The 17,271-nt window shown below is 49.4% G+C and overlaps 1 protein-coding gene across 2 annotated transcripts in view; it reads left to right on the top strand.

Moving 5' to 3' along the window:
* The first annotated feature begins 12,515 nt into the window (after positions 1 to 12,515).
* The window catches only part of Sez6 (seizure related 6 homolog (mouse)), a 48,073-nt gene continuing 43,317 nt past the window's right edge, over positions 12,516 to 17,271 (top strand). The window contains exon 1 of one of the 2 annotated variants that reach the window (XM_013016389.1): positions 12,516 to 12,592. Coding sequence is in view for 1 of the 2 variants with exons in the window: in XM_013016388.1 (XP_012871842.1) it covers positions 13,084 to 13,138 (55 nt within the window). In the remaining variant the exon portion in view is untranslated. Of the gene's footprint in view, positions 12,593 to 12,850; positions 13,139 to 17,271 lie in introns of those variants that run through there. The other variant, XM_013016388.1, reaches the window with a different exon arrangement.

The raw sequence follows: 17,271 nt of genomic DNA, 5'->3' as shown, positions 1-17,271 counted from the left end.
TATGGTGCTAAGGAATTGAACCCAGGGCTTCATGCATGCAAGGCAAGCGCTCTACCACTGAGCCACCTTCCCAGCCCCTCCACTCGATTCTTATAAAGCTCTCCTCTCTTCTCCAGTTTGGCTGCTAGCGGGGGACCCCCACAGCCAGCCCTAAGAGAAACATCAGAAGAAAGTTAATAGTGAAACGCTCTGGCGGATCTAATTGATTTTTTTCCTATTGGTTCCCTAATATAAGCAACACTGTTCCCGCCGCTTTTCTGGGCTGGAGATTATGTCATAAATAAAGAGATTTGCTCCCTATTTCCATGTGCTTATCTTTAATAAGTTAAGAACTCAACAAGCTTTAGGAGGACTTGAAATAAGCAAGGGATCCGGTGGTGGCTTTGGCTGTGATGGTGGCACTCGCAGTTTTACTTCGGCAAAGGAGAAAGCAGATGGCTGAGGCAGGTGAGGAGGAATTTGCATCCTTGGTGCTGCATTAGGCCAGGATGAATGGGAAGAAGAGAGGGGGTGATAGAGAACTGGGGGAGGAAATTCATGGTGGTAGATATGGCTAAATAGACAGATAGGGCAGAGAGTAATGGGGGAATATGTTCTGGAAACCAAGCAGCCTGTATTCAAATCCTCGCTCTACCATTGCTTACTAGCTGTGTGACTTTAGATAAATTACTTAGCTTCTCTGTTTCTTAATTCATTATTTTTTTTTTGCCAGTCCTGGGTCTTGAACTCAGGACCAGGGCACTGTCCTGAGCTTCTTTTTGCTCAAGGCTAGCAGTCTACCACTTGAGCCACAGCACCACTTCTGGCTTTTTTTTAAATGTGGTACTGAGGAATCGAACCCAGGGCTTTATGCATGTTAAGCAAGCACTTTACCACTAAGCCCCATTCACAGTCCTGTTTCTTAATTTTTTAAATGGATAATAACAATCTATAGCTTACAGGTTGAAATAGGAATTAATGATATGCAAGAGCCTGGCCCACAATAGGTCCAGAAGAAGATGATGTATATGTACATATATGATTGGACATCACAGTTCATCTGAACTAGAGGCTGAGCTTCCACAACCTGGACTTCTCAGAACATGGCTAGTCCTCAAAGCAAGGAGCCTCCAGCTCCCGGGCTGCTCTGAACTGAGGAGCACTCCTGGGTATCCATATGAAGGAGATCAGGAAGTAGAGGTGTGACTCAAGTGGTAGAGTACCAGCTTTGAGCAGAAAAGCCAAGCAAGAGTACAAGCCCCTGAATTCAAACCCCCACCCACACAAAGCCTGGCACCAGCAGCTCACACCTGTAATCCTAGCTATTCAAGAAGCTGATATCTAAAGATCACAATTAGAAGTTAAATGTAGACTCTATCTCTAATTAGCCACCAGAAAGCCAGAAATAGAGGTGTGATTCCACTGGTAGAACACCAGCCTTGAGCAAAAAAGACAAGCAAGAGTACCTGGGCCCTGAGTTTAAGCTCTAGAAGTCACACACACACACACACACACACAGAATAGTGACCCTTCCTGGGGAAGCAGCTATCCCTAGGTCTAGTCTTGAGATGCCCCTCTCTAGTTCTAGACACCCACAGGTGAACTCATGTGTCCTGAAAGCTGAGCATGGACAGAAACTGTGGCAAGTACAGAAAACAGCCTCTTTCAAGGCTGAGCAGAAATGCCACTCTGTGCTGTGCACCCCTGCCACCAGGCTGTGCTGTGCATTTACAGGGTCTCATTTCACCCTAAGCAACCCTCCAAGAGCAATATGATTGCTGTCTTCATATTTGTAGACAAACTGAAGTCCAGAAAGATATGGAGACTTATTCAAAGGCAAACAGCTAGGAAGCAACAAAGGCAAGATTTGAACTGCTCCTCTATTCCTCACACTGCAACTCATAGCTGCAAGTTTTGATGAAGGACATGCAGGAATACGCAAACACCCATAGTCTAAGAGCTGCGGAGACAGGAAAAAAATGAATATAACACGCATTTATTAAGTACCTAATACTACAGGTTATCTGGCCAAACACATTTCTGCAAGGCAAATGGCACCATTTTCCTTTCCAGGTAAAGCAGTGCCTCTGAAATGTACCCAAGGTAAGTATAAGACTGGGATGACGAATTTAGGCTTGACTTTGAAGCCTAACCCTACTTAGGACACTCCTCAGCTTCTTGGAGAACAGTCTCTCTCCCCACCCCCTGTTTTTTAAGCAATTTTGCTCTACTAAATCACTAGTGGCCTCAATGCAGGTCCTCAGAGCAGTGGATGGTCCTCCCCTACCCCCATCCGCACTCCTCATCAGGTTGCTCTGCCCCTTCCTCAGTAGATGATTTCTATCTCATTGTGTACCCTCCTTCTCTCCTCTAAGCCGTTTTCTGGACCTGCAGATTCTGTGCCTTTAAGGACTGGTGACACAATCAGTTTCCATAGAGACCACTGTGATGTCACAAGCAGAGGACAAGTTAGTCTAGGAGAAGTGGGGGGTGAGAGAACAGACAGCAAGAACTGAGAACCTCTTGGGATTTCTGTCCTAGATTCCTCCTCAGAAGAGGAAGAGGTTAGAGGAAGATCGGAAGCTGGTGCCTCAGGGATCATGATGGAGATCATGACCTGACTAAGTTCTCCTGCCACTTCACCTGACCTCTCCTAGAACTGCAATGCCTCTGAGACCCAAGGAAAGGGTGTGTGGAAAGGGCTAGATACCAGGAAGATCTGGCTAGATCTCCCCAGAGAGGATGAGGTATCATTCCCCTGGCCTCAGCAAATGTGTACCATGGGAGACCCTTGTCCTAAAGTGTTTCTAGAGTCTTGTAGAAAAGAGCCATGCTAGCCGGGCGCTGGTGCTCATGCCTGTAATCCTAGCTACTCAGGAGGCTGAGGTCTGAGGATCGCGGTTGAAAGCCAGCCCGGGCAGGAAAGACCGTGAGACTCCTATCTCCAATAAACCACCAAAAAACCGGAAGTGGCGCTGTAGCTCAAGTGGTAGAGCGCTCGCCTTGAGCTGAAGAGCTGAGGGACAGCACCCAGGCCCAGAGTTCAAGCCCCACGACTGACAAAAAAAAGAAAAGAAAGAAAGAAAGAAAAAAAGAAAAAGAAAAGAGCCATGCTATATCACAATATATTGGGATTCTATCTCCTCCACACCCTGATCATGGGCACTTTCTAGGTGCTGTGCCTCTCCAGAAGCCAGCTCAAGTCCTGGCACCCTCAAGGTGCTCAATAAATGTTCCCTTATTCAATAAACAAATGAGTGAGAGATAAGAAATGCCCTGAGTAGATGGTTGATAATGGATGAGGGAAAAGATGGGCAGATGGCGGGGCTGGTGGGGAGCCTAGATACCATGCACAACCCCTCAGCATTGGAGTCCTATGCCTGCTGCCTCTCCATCACACCCTACACCACATGCCTGTGCTCTGCCACCAGCCACATTGACCACCGCTATTCTGCCTACCACACGCAGACATGCTCTCCCTGTGCAGTGGAATGCACTTCTCTTCTCCCCACTTCCCTCCCTCTCTCTTTCATTTATGAACTCTAGGCCTGGGCATTGTCCCTCAGCTCTTCAGCTCAAGGCAAATGCTCTATCACTTGAGCCACAGCGCCACTTCTGGTTTTCTTGTGGTTTATTGGAGACAAGAGTCTCAGGGACTTTCCTGCCTGGGCTGGCTTTGAACTGCGATCCTCAGATCTCAGCTTCCTGAGTAGCTTGGATTACAGTTGTGAGCCACCAGCAGCACCCAGCTCTTCCTTTCTCTTGACTGTGTGTTTGTGTGTGTGTGTGTGTGTGTGTGTGTGTGTGTGTGTGTGTGTGTGGCACGCCAGGACTCTACCATTTGAGCCACGGCCCCACTTCTGTTTTGTTTTTTTGTTCATTTGGGTTTTTTATGGATAATTGGAGATTAAAAAGTCTCACAGATTTTCCTGCCTGTGCTAGCTTCCAACTGTGATCCTCAGATCTCAGCCTCTGAATAGCTAGTATTACAGGCCTGAGCCACTGGTGCTGGTTTTCCTTTGGCTTCTTATATAATCACTATCTCATCAAGAAGCCTTCAAATGCTCTCGTGGGCCTCACCAAAGATCCCTGGAGACTTATCTGATAAGCATCTACTGTGTGCTGTTTTGCATGAAGTCTGTGGTATTGTACTGTCTCCCACCCCAGACTTTGATCTCTCTGTCCCCAGAGGAACAGATTGTGCTTTTACTCATTTTTGGATTCCCTAAGCCAAATGCTGGGTTCTAATTAAATATCTACCAAATCAATGAATTAATAAGTAAGCAACCCTCTCTGACACGTGTCACACTCTTCATGGGCCTCCTTCCAGGGACTGAAGGCTAGAGAACTTCTAGTCTCAGGCCCCCTGCTGGTAAGCAGAGGTCCTGGTAAACCAGAGGTCCAATGAATCTGTGATCATCCCTCCGCTCATATGCTCCTATAAAAAGCCCACTGGCATCTCTGCCTTTCTGATCTGTTTTAATAGTTTGCTGTGGTTGCCCTCATGTCCTCACATGTACAATGAAGACAATAACAATATTGTGCCAACCTCAGAGTATTGTTGTAAGGATGTAGTCTAATTCCCTGGTTTAATGCCCTCTAACAGCAAATAACAAATGGCATGATTTTATTTTATTTTATTTTGTGTGCTGGTCTTGAGGCTTGGATTCAGGACCTGGGCACTGCCCCTGAGAGTTTTTGCTCAAGGCTAATGCTCTACCATTTGAACCACAGCTCCACTTCTCTTGGAGGTTAATTGGAGATAAGAGACTCAGGGTCTTTCTTGCTCAAGCTGGCTTCAAACCAGTATCTTCAGTTCTCAGCATCCTAAGTAGCTAGATTATAAGCATGAGCCACCAGTGCCTGGCAGATTATTATTTTTAAAAGTCAGAAAAAGGGGCTGGGAAGGTGGCTCAGTGGTAGAGCGCTTGCCTTGCATGCCTGAGGCCCTGGGTTCGATTCCTCAGCACCACATAAGCAAAAAGAAAAAAGCCGGAAGTGGCGCTGTGGCTCAAATGGTAGAATGCTAGCCTTGAGCTGAACAGCTGAGAGACAGCACCCAGGCCCAGAGTTCAGGCCCCACGACCGGACCCAAAAAAAAAAAAAAAAGTCAGAAAAAGTCCACTGAACTCAGAGGCAGACTTTCTTTAAGATGAGGAGCATACAGAAGTTCTGTAAATTTACTTCCAATGCATGTGGCAATCTTTCTAAAGAAAATATACTCAAGGCCCTTATGTAAAATGTGAATCAGTTGTAAGGCCACCTTTTATGTAATTTCAAGCCTTTTGTGCTTGAGTTTGCTCAAGATGGAAAAAAAAAACAAAAATAAAAATGAAACAGTTATCCTCTTGGGCATAAAAAGAAGAACTTTTGTGGTTTTTTTAGATTTGGTTGTGGGGCTTGAATTCAGGGCCTGGGCGCTGTCCCTGAGCCTCTTTGTGCTCAAGGCTAGTGCTCTACTACAGGCCACTTCCCGTTTGGGGATAAGAGTCTCATGGGGACTTTTCTATCCAGGCCGGCTTTCAACCACAATCCCCAGATCTGTCTCCTGAGTAGTTAGGATTACAGGCATGAACCACAGGCACCTGGCTCTATATTAGCTTTGAGTAGCAATCCTCAGATCTCAGCCTTCAGATTAGCTGGGTTTACAAATACAAACCACAATACAAGCCTGTCTTTTGCTTTCTTCTTCCTCTTCTTCCTCTTCCTCCTCATCCTCTTCTTCCTCCTCCTCTTCTCCTCCTCCTCCTCCTCCTTCTCCTACTCCTCTTCCTCCTCCTTCTAGAAAGGGGAATATTCTTTTGCCTTTAGCTGATCTAGGATGAGTGTTGTCAGGGTCAGGGATGTGAGGTCGGTCTGGCTAGGGTATTTGTCCATTCCTCCCACCTCCTGCCCTACTTTGCAGAGGTGAATCTAACTAGACCTATTTTTTTTTGTTTTGGGGGGTTTTGTTTTGTTGCCAGTCCTGGCTTGAACTCAGGGCCTGGGCACTGTCCCTGAGATTCTATTTTTGCTCAAGCTAACACTCTATCACTTGAGCCATGGCACCACTTCCAGTTTTTTCTGTTTATATGGTACTGGGGAATCGAGCCCAGGGCTTCATGCACACTAGGCAAGCACTCTACCACTAAGCCATATTCCCAGCCTGGACCTATGATTCTATTGAATGGAAGGATTCTCCTTGACCAAAGGCGACCAGTTTGGTGTCGATGGTGCCTCCTTCTTGCATGTTCTATGAAATAAATATTCTGCTCTGTTGAGCAAGGCTCTGGGTCAGGACACCTAGTCAAGAAGCCAGCGGAACATTCTAGCTGGTTCCATAGAAAGAACTAAGATACCTTGGGGATCATCTCAGCTAGTCTGGCTCACTTACCTCTACCTCTAGTTCACAGTAATCCCCAGATGCCACCCTGCCAGGGTAGCCCACAAGATATACCCAGTGCTTCTTCCCCCATTTCCTTCCTTCCTCCCTTCTTTCCTTCCTTCCTTCTTTCCCTCCTTTCTTACCTCCCTCCTTTCTCTCTCTCTCTTTCTTTCTTTCTTGGTGTCAGTTCTGGAGCTTGAACTCAACGATCTGGACTGTCCGTGAATTGTTTGGTTTTCTCTCTCTCTCTCTCTCTCTCTTTCTTTCTCTCTCTCTCTCTCTCTCTCTCTCTCTCTCGGCTATCACTCTACCACTTGAGCCATAGATCCACTTCTGGATTTTTTTTCAGGGGGGATGGTAGTTAATTGGAGATCAGAGTCTCCAGGATTTGCCTTTCTGAGTTGGCTTGAGCCGCAATCCTTAGATCTCAGGTGCCGGAGTAGCTAGGATTACAGATGTGAGCCAACAGTGCCAGGCTTCTTCCCCCATTTCTTAAGGGCTCACCCCACCTGGTGGTCTACTCCTTCATCACATGGCCATCAACCTGATGCCAGACCTCAGCCATAGAGTGGCATCATAAACCCAATGCCTCCAGACAAGATGTATTTTATGTAAGATCAAGTACTAGGACTATTGAGTTCAGAGGATTTTATTTCTAGAGCCTCTATATTTCTCTGGGATTATTACCTGTCTATATTCCCTCCTTCTCCTAGTTATTATGTTTGGACCCTTTCCAAGACAAGCTGCCTTGATTGCTTGGGGAGATGAAGGCTCCCAGCATCTTCCCATGGTGTTTCTGGGTCTGGCAAGGGTGCCCTTGGGGGACCCTTTCTTCTTCCTTCTGCATAACTCTGCAGCTAACCACACTGCCCAGGCAGCTTTGGCTTCCAGGACACTGGCTTCACTAAGAGACTCTTAAAGTCTCAGGAAACATGGAGGGAGTAGTGAAAGTAAAAACCTTATGCTCCCCCCCTCTCAAATTGGGGAGGGCTATGCTCAGAGTAAGCCCCGAGGTACAAAGGGAGGGAGAAGGCCAGCTGTTCTCTTTCCTATACTGTGCCAACCTAGCCTGACACCAAATTAATAGCATTCAAATGAGATGCAAAGCATTATGCAAATATAGAGGAGAAGGCCACTCTTACCAGAGCTATGGACTGTTGGAAGACTAGTGCTTTAGCCTTTTGTGGAAGACCCCATGGGCTCCCTTCAGTTTCAGCTCTTGCACCTTCAGCACCAGCTAGTGGGAAGGATCCATGGAGACTGGCACAGCCCTCTGATTAACACTCACTTTGGCCTCGCCTCCTGGGCTGTCAGGTCTCCTATCTGAAATGATGCAGAGGAAGACACACAGGTAGCACAGCCTCCCTGGATTCCCCACTCATCAGCAATGTATGCAAAGTAGCTGCAAGGTTTTTGCATCTATTTAACTGTCCATTAAAATAGCCCCATGCCCATCACCTCTGCACAGGCCCAGGCTTCAAAATTGCCAACCCCTGCTGCCTACAAGCACCATGTGGTTCCTGTGCCTGGTAATTGCTGTGGTGTTTGTTGAGCTGTATTTGCATTTGATTGTCATTTAACTTTCCATCTTTCTCCTTCAATCAAACCAGGGATTGGGCTTCTGCAATTGATTATTCGTTTTATTTTCAGCCCCTTGGTGGTTTTCAAAGAGTTTTCTTTATTAGTACCACAAACTTGAACCCTGGGACTTCTCCTTGCACGTGGGCAGGGGGGGCAAACCCCTCCCACTTATCCCAGGGCTCCTATGCGAAATAATCTAGTTCACAACATGTATCTCAAGTCCTATCCCTAGTCTGTGTGTTCCAGCACCTGCCTCGTTTCTGCCCAGCCAGTGGCATTAAACATTTATGGAGCTGTGGAGGATCAAAGGCCTCTGCTGGAGGTAGTGGGCAGGCTGGAGGCCTCAGTTTGGAGATGGAAAGTAGCTCACATCAAACCACTTGCTCTGTTGTCTCCACATACCCTCAGCTTTTGCTCCAGCTGCTATGGTTCCACTTCTGGAGTGGGAGCAAATATCCAAATGCTAGGACTTTCTGTTTGTCAGGGTAAGGCTCTTTCCCTGCCCCTAAATTCAAAAGTTTGACTTCTGGTTACCCAGAAAGCCAAACCTGGCATCCCCAACTATTCTAGATATTGCAAGGACTCGTGTTCTACACTAAGAGGTGAGTGAGGTGAGAGACTGCCCCTGAAATCTCTGGGGTAAGATGTCAACCCCTGTCTCTGTTTCCCTGAAATCTCAAAAAACCCCTTTGGCCCCACAAGAAGAAAAAAGAGCTCTTCTGCTTTGAAAGTTGTCTTGGAGGAGAGAGATTTTTCTCCTTGCTCAGAAATCAAGTATCATCCCAATGGAGACTTCAAAATAAATCACCAATGTGCCTGTGATCTTCCAAGTTGATTAATTACTTGGAAGTAGTGAAGTGAGGCTGGCTTTTCCAAGGTGGTGAGCTGGAGGTCTGACTCCACCTAGCCAGGGGGTGAGGGTCTCTAGGATTGAAGCGCCCCTTCTCTCTCTAGCTTTCTAATCCAACCACAGTATCCAAGATCCTCCACTTTCTGAGTCAGAAATGAACTCCACAGTTCCTACCATTTTCCATGCTAGAAAACCCCACCTTGATATCAGACGACCCTGTTTCCGTGAAAGTTTCTTCATGATGCATTAAGTCCTTCAGAGTAGCACCTACAGTTATGCTGTAGTCCTACAGTGCAAATGATCACAAAGCCTCCCATATCCAGGCCCCAGCCTACTCTACCCTTCTTCCTACTTTGCTGTAGGGACTCTCTACTCTAGAATCAGTCTTCTCACTAACCCTCAACTACCTTGCATTTTCCTCTATCACATTGTCTTTGCATAAACCATGATCTCATTCAAGATGTCCACACTCTTTCACTGACTTAAACATAAAGCATATATGACTTAGTTTTACCCATCTGCCATGTGAAGCCTTCACTGGCCTGAAGCAACTGCCCCTTCTCTACCATCTCTTAGTTCTCATGTGGCACCCATGGTCTTCCCTGGGCTTTCAACACTTCTCATGCCCACCTCTTGCAAGTATTTATTGAGCATCTACAATGTGCTGGTTACTGAACTCGGTTGGAAGTGGATGAGACAGAAATAGTCCACACCTTCACAGATTTGACAACTAGGAGACAATTAAGCAAATAGCTACAGACAAGGGAAGCCTAGGGCCTTCTGGGGGTAGGTGGGACAAAAATCTAGGTGGGAGATATAGATAACAAGAGCAACAAGACCCATGAGGGAAGCCTTGTATGTTCCTTCAGGTAGTCACTTTCAAGCATGTATAAGAATAGAGTATACTGTAAGTCTATATACAGCCAAACATCATCTTGGACATTTTATTGTCATTAGTTTGTGGGTGATGCCAAGGTCTAAGAAAAATGAGCCCGCCGGGCGCTGGTGGCTCACGCCTGTAATCCTAGCTACTCAGGAGGCTGAGATCTGAGGATCGCGGTTCAAAGCCAACCCGGGCAGGAGAGACCATGAGACTCCTATCTCCAATAAAACCACCAGAAAACCAGAAGTGGCGCTGTAGCTCAAGTGGTAGAGCACTCTCCTTGAACTGAAGAGCTGAAGGACAGCGCCCAGGCCCAGAGTTCAAGCCCCACGACCGACAAAAAAAAAAAAAAAGAAAAATGAGCCCCTTGTAGGGCATGGAAAGAAAGTATTTCACTTCTCCAGAGGCTTCTGCCTCAAACTCATGGAGAACACATTACTTAAAAACCATATTGACCATCTTTAGGAAAGAAAGAAAACCTGGGTGTAACATGCAATATGAACCCATCTTCTGATCTCAAGGTAGACTGCTATATTTTGGGACTTTGGTCTCCAATGCACCCCTTCCTGAATGCCTAGGTTAGTTCAGGTGGCATGTTTTCTGGATAGCTCTACTCACTTTCCTTCTTTTCTTCCTTCCTTTCCATTTTTTTTGGTGGGGGGGTTGGTCGTGGGGCCTGAACCCTGGGTCTGCGCACTGTCCCTCAGCTCTTCAACTCAAGGCTAGCACTCTACCACTTGAACCACAGCGCCACTTCCAGCTTTTTCTGCTTATGTGGTGCCGAGGAATTGAACCTAGGGCCTCATACATGCAAGGCAAGCACTCTACCACTTAGCAGCCTTCCCAGCGCCCCTTCCTTCCTTTTTTTTCTTCCTTCCTTCTTTGCTTCTTTCTTTCTTTCTTTCCTTCCTTCCTTCCTTCCTTTCTTTTTTCTTTCTCTCTCTCTCTCCCTCCCTTCCTACCTCCCTCCCTCCCTCCTTCTCTCTCTCTTTCTTTCTTTCTTCCTGTATACCATCCTGGGACTTGAACGCAGGTCCTGAATCCTGTTCCCGAGCATTTTTACTCAAGGTAGCAATCTGCCACTTCAGCCATAGCTCCACCTCCAACTGTTTTTTGTTGTTGTTTTAGATAAGAGTCCCATAGACTTTCTTGCCTGGGCTGGCTTCAAACTACAGTCCTCAAATCTCAGCCTCCTGAATAGCTAGGATTACAGGCATCACCTTCCTTCTTGTGGGTAGTTCCCAGCCCAGCCAGGAGAATCAGGTGAGCCATTATCCTCCAAATCACCACAAATCATCCTCTAGATCATGGCTCAAAGACACACACACACACACACACACACACACACACACACACACACACACACACGGCCCAAACTACTCAGTTCTGGGGATGCCAGAGATCTGGGAGAAGCTTAGGAATATCTTCAAGAAGGAAAAAAGGAAACCTACAACATTTGCTACTAGTATCCCCCAAACTTTCCTTAGCCACAGAATCTTCTATTTCTGTTTGTTATCTTCCTCTCTTCTCTTTCTTCTGCCCCTTCCTGCCTGCCTTCCCCACCCTCCCCCCACTTCTAATCCTTTTGTTGGATCCTTTTGGCTATCCTTCTGCTACTGCTCTCTTTTTCCTCAGCTTCTCATAACCACTGTTCAAAAATCCTCTTCCAACATCTCCCTTGGCTAATTCTCCACACCACCTGCCTGCTGCCTAGGATTCTTTACAGCAGTCGAGGTGGCTCCCCAGCGCCCATGAGAGAATCTAGAGAGAAACTGAGAAGCAGAGCTAATAGACTATGAGGACCATAAGGACCAAAAGATTCTCTGAGGAATGACACGTAAGAACAGAAGTTTTGCCACTTATTTCCAGGATGAGGTCAAGAATAACATTAGGTAATAGCTGGAGTCTGGGCCAAGTTCATGTGAAAAAGAACTAAACACAAAGCTGCCCTCCTTTCAGGGAGCTCAGGGGGTTCAGCCTTGCTCTTCCTATACAAGGAATATAGCATTGGCCCCATGAAAATATCTTCGTGTCCTCTTTGAAGCTCTCCTAGTGAGTCCAACCATGGCTACCGGGTCTAAACAGCAGTCTCAATTATGGGACTCCTGTGATTAACCTCTTCAGTCCCCTGTGACTCAGTGGGGCTTCTCAGTCTAAACAGAAACCTGGAAGCTTATTTTACCATGTCATTGAATGGTTTATCCTTTTGGCTACTCCCTTGGGCCTCCTTCTAATCAACCTCCATCTAAATCAGCCCTAAATTTGATTCTTAGCACTGCAAAATAGTAGTAGTAGTAGTATACACAAAAAAATTAAAAATAAAATAATATAGCCTTTCATACACCTTGTCCCCACGCTTATCTCGTTTTTCTCTACCTGTTCCAGGAGACTGAGCAAGTAGTGGCATAAATAGGAGCTGTGAATCAAAGGGTGAATTTGTACAGGGTATGTTACACACATATATGGAAATATAATGAAACCCCGTGTACAACTAATATACGCTAATAAAAATTTTAAAAAAAAAAGGATCCGTGCCAGCTGACTGTCACTGTGGCCACTCTGGTTCCACAGAAGGGACAAGGCAGGATCTGGAGATGCAAGGCTGCCCGGGGAACTAGAATGCTACCTCTAGCTCCTCACAGCTTAGCCAGCGTTGCCTCCTGCCAAGTGGAGAATGTCTCCCCAGGACACAAGTGCCATTGGCTTTTAACTATAATATCAGGATAATTAAGCTTTTCTGTGAGCACAGTTTGCTGCTGATGCAGCTGCCTGAAGCCCTGGCATTTATTGAGCGCAAAGTAATAATTTATTGTCCTTTGTACGTTCAAAAGCCATCTTCATTATCGGCCCAGGACGGATCTGTCACTAGGGCACGCGGTCCTCATCAGCTGCCTTGCCCGTGGATGTCTTCCCAGGTCACCCTTAGCGCCCTCGGGTACCAGGATGGGGTGGGGAAAGGTGGAAAGCAGGTTGCCTTCGCTAATAGAAAACCGGGCTAGGACCTGCCACTTTGGTGGACTGCTAACCCGGGAGAGGGGTTGGCAGGCTAGGCTGGGCGTGGGCAGCGCTGAAGAGGGGAGGGTTGTGTGCTCACTTGCGTAGGGCAGTCCTTACTCTGAGCTGGCGGTGGCCCCCCAAGCCTCTGATCCTGCCGCTGGGTCTCTGCGCCTTTACTTGAGATTTTACGGTAAGCCGCTCCTCCCGCGCCCCCGCCCCCAGCCCGCGCGGCGATCCCCGGCGCCGACGCCAGGCGCTGGCCGTGGTGCTGATTCTGTCAGGCGCTGGCGGCGCTGGCGGCGGCCCCGTTCCCTCTCCTCCTCGGGTCCCAGTTCTGCCGACCCCTCTCGTTCCCACGCCTCGCCGAGACCCCCCCCTGCCCTCCCTCCCGCCGCGGCCCCAACCCGGGGCGCGGCCCCAGCCAGCACCATGCACCTCGCAGTTCTGCTGCTCCTGCCCTCGCTGCTGGCGCTCCCGGCTCACGGTAAGGGACCCCGGTGTCCAGCCAGCGGACCGGGGCGGGGGCGGAGTCCCGGGGATAGGAAAGGAGGAACCGTCGCGGCTCCCAGCTTCGCGCGTCCGATGGTCCGGCCGGAGAACCACGTCCCGCCGACTGCGCCGCGCTGCCCCAGGCGCCGGCCGAATCGGGCGGGGCGCGGGTTCCGCCGGCGGGAAGCTGCCGTGGCTCCCGCCATTCGCGCCTGGCCGAGACCTCGCCTTTAATCATCTCCCCGGATCTAATGGGATTTCTCTGCTGCAATTCATCACGCCACCCACCCTCCTCCTCGCACACTCGCGCTCACCCGCGCGCTACCTCGCTCCACTCCAGGCGTCTTAGGGCGCCCGAGCGCACGCGGGGCGAGGGGTTGGGGTGGGGTGGGGGCGCGGGGCGGTGAGTCGGGACAGTCCGGCGAGCGGCCCACCGCCCCGTCTCCCCAGTCCCCCACCCCCACCCCGCCAAACTTCCCGCGACTTTGCCGCCCGATCCGGGGCCTCTTCCCATCCTCACTGCGGACGAACTGGGCCGAGGGTGGCCGGACCCGTAGTTGGGACGTCGCTCACCTCCCTCCACCTGGTCACTGTCACGACAGAATCTAGAGCACCGTCCTGAGGATATTCTCGGGAACCTCGGGGCCCTCTTATCCAGGTCGTCGTTCTGTTCTGGGGCTGAAGCAGATGTCGTCCTGGGAGAGAGACTGTCCTCCCCGAAATCCTTTCCTTGCACACATGCCCATGTGCACACGCACATCCATCCCAAGAGCTCTGCCTCGCCCCCCAGGCCTGCTTTCCTGCTGGGTTCCCACCCACCCCATGGCTGCTGACTCTTCTCAGGAGGGCTGGCTTCCCACTCTGTGCTCCAGCCCCTCACCCCTCCCCAGCACCAGGTCGAATCCCCAACTTCATCGGTCTTGGCTCAAGGAAGCTTAACCTCGGCGTAGGCAGGAAGGAAGGGAGTTTCGGAAAAAGGATGAGGGTTCTGTGCTCCGCAGAAGGAAGGTTTGAGAGTCTGACTGGACCTGTCTGTCCTCCGGCTCAAACAAGCTGCCTTCCAAAGCTTGATTCTTCCCTCGCGGAACTGGTGGGGTTGCGAAACTGCACTTGGAGTTGGGACCCACCGTCCCTCGCCATCTGGTTGCTAGGCCTGATGTGGACGGTGTAGAATAGGGTAGTTTTTAACCTTGGCGCTTGATCTTCTTCTCCACTGTGTTGGAAGTCAGGGCAGCACAGCTCTGGCTCCTGGACAGAACGGGTTCGGGTTTTGTTTGTTTGTTTGCTTGCATGCTTGCTTGCTGGTTGTTTTTCCTCTCTGGCCCCATGGGCGTGGAAGCACATCTCTGAGCCTCTTAGCTCTACTTACAAGCAAGTCCCCCCCATCCTCACACAGCCACCTGGCAGCCCACACCGGGTCCTCCCGCCGCTGGGGAAACTTGGAACTGGTGAGATCACGTTGCGGGAAGAAGGAAGAATCCTGCAAGCCCCACCCGGGGACATGATGAGGCCAGGAGAAGCCCTTAGCCAACAATCCAGGATGTCCCTTTGATTTCAGGACATGGAGTCTGCCTATGTCCACACTCCAAACACCCTCCCTTCGCTGGGACATGGGGACTGGGTCCCCTGACAGATAGTCTGAGTCCTATGGGAGGGGGGCAGTGTGAGTGTAACTGATGCCCTGTGTGTCTGGAGTAGCAGGTCTTAAGGTGTCTGTGCTTCAAGAGGTATAAATGTCGAGTGAGAACTCAGCAATGAGCAGGCTTGAGGGGGGGGGGAGACAGCCCCTGCCAGAGGATTTCCAGCCTATTGGAGTGAGCCTGCAGGTCTCCAATAGGAAATCTGGTGTGAATGAGAGTCCCTCCAACCCACCACTGAAGGTACCCACCACCCTGGAACTGGAACTCTATGTGTCCCCAGCTTTGTGTCCCTCTCTAACCTGTGAGGATATCCAGTGCCTATGGGTCTGCTGTCAAAGGTTTTGGAGGTTAGACAGCCAACTGTTGGAGAAAATATTCATTTCCTTTCTTCAAAAGAGAGGAGGAAGCCCAAATCTGCTGAAGATAGAGCCTGCACCCCTGCCCCAGCCGGTGGGCACAGTGGGCCCCTCCCTCTTGAGCCCACCATGCAAGGCTCCAGTTGATAGGGTATTGAGTCTTCTCACCCAGAGACAGTTCACTTGACCATCTTACTGACTTCAGCAAAGGAAAGCCTCCAGTTGCAAAAATCCTTTGAGCTTTTGCTGTCAGGGTGGTGCATCCCGCAGCCTCACAGTCTTGCACACCTCAGAGCTTTGCAACTCAGGCTGCAGGATGCAACCAGGCGAAGCCCAGAAACTGCAGGAGTCCTGGGAGGCAGAGGCCCTAGGGGCTGTGGAGGTAGGGGGAAGCACTCCCCACCCCACAGGCTCACTCCCCTGTTCCCTTCTGCAATCTCTCTGGTGCACCTGGTCCCAGATGGAAGGGACACTGTGGACCAAGGGTGTCCTCCCAACATGGGACTGGACTGGGAAGATCTTGCCACAGTAGGGAGAAGAAGGCAGTACAGGAGGGGCTGGGCCTGCCTGAGCCTGCTGTGTCAGTTTAATGATTTTTAATGAGCAATTACCTTTAGTCGGTCTCCTAATTTCTGAATATCAATAAAGTTAATTAAACTCTGCGTGTGTGAATGTAGCCTGGGGAGATTGTGAAGGTAGAAGCCTCTGATACCGGAGTGGGATTAGGTCTCCAGGGTGGAGACTGCCTCAGTGGCTGTGTGACCTTGGACCCTCAGCAACACCTCTCTGAGCCTGAAAGTATATCCTGGAAGAGGGGGACTAGAAATGGCAAGTCTCAGTTACTTAATGGACCAGAAACTGGAGAGGAGTATAAGAGGTAAGGCGGGTAGGAGGAAGGAGAGAAAGAGAAAGAGGACTTGGCTTTCAGGATTCCCACTGCTGTAAGGGTTAACAAACCAGGACTGCTTTAACCTTAAATGGCAATTGCTGCTTCCTGGCTGATTCTCTCTCTGTTGCTGCTGGCTTCTGACAAGCACATTCCTGAGTCTGGGGCTGCATGCAGACGCCACCCTTATTTTCTGTTCCTTTGCTTGGTACTTCAGGGCCAGGAAGCTGGGCTAGGGACAATGACCCTGGGGAGATAGGCTGGATTCCACCAAGAGTTCCAGAGGTGGATGTGTAGAACCAGAGGCCTCCTGGGCTTCTGAGGGGACTGGAAGATCCAGACTCTCCTATGGAGAGGAGAGGAATGTCTGAACTGGCTTTTTGTACCTGTCCCTCATGGGCCTAAGCACATCAAGCTTGGCAGGGCCTCCTCAGCAGGGTGGCAGCTTAAAATGCCTTGGGGATGCTGTGGGGGCACTAATAAGGAGCAAGAAGACACAGGAATTGGGCTTAATTAGAAACTAAACTTCTATGCTCCCTCCTCCCACTTGGTTGCCTGAATATGAAGGTATATCAGCGAGCCTCTTTAACCCCCTCCCTCTATCCAGCCTCAAGCCCTCCAGCCTTTTCCCACTCTTGTCCTTACTTCTCAAGCCCATCTTCCAGGCTGGGCTTAGTTCAGGAATCCTATTCCCCCAACCCAACAGAGCTATCAGTATTTCATCCTCCAAACTGGAAAGAGGGCCCCAAAATGATCTGTAGACAAGGGTAACTGTAATGAGGGTGTTTAAGAGTCCAGCCGTCCATGTAGCCTTACAGGTGCTTACCTCTCTCTGAACCTCCTGTCTCAGGAACCATCATTGTAAGATTACACCAAATTCATGGTTGCCAAACCTAGGAACATGTCAGGGCCTCAAAGGATTTGCCACGTCATGCAGATTTCTGGGTTCCCAGCTTAATGGCCTCTCAGGAAATGGGATGCTAGGTCCTATAAGTAAGAGGTCCCTGAAAAAGGCAATGCTACCAGCTCAGGTCTGAAGCTGGGAGGTAGACAGTAGGTATTAGGAGGTCTTCAAGACCAATTCCTACAGGAAGCAACAATGTCAGAAAGATGACTAATAATACAGTCAGGCCAAAGAAATTTTAGCACCAATTCCACAAACTAGCCAAGTTCTCAACAGCTCCTGGGATCTTGCCATTCGATCTGCCTGAAATTCTTTTCTCTGTCTGGACTAACCTACCTCATG

This window comes from Dipodomys ordii, unplaced genomic scaffold (assembly GCF_000151885.1).
Source record: "Dipodomys ordii isolate 6190 unplaced genomic scaffold, Dord_2.0 Scaffold31, whole genome shotgun sequence".
In the NCBI taxonomy this organism is placed as follows: domain Eukaryota; kingdom Metazoa; phylum Chordata; class Mammalia; order Rodentia; family Heteromyidae; genus Dipodomys; species Dipodomys ordii.
The sequence above is the reverse complement of the archived record's forward strand: the minus strand, read 5'-3'. Positions and strand labels throughout refer to the sequence as shown.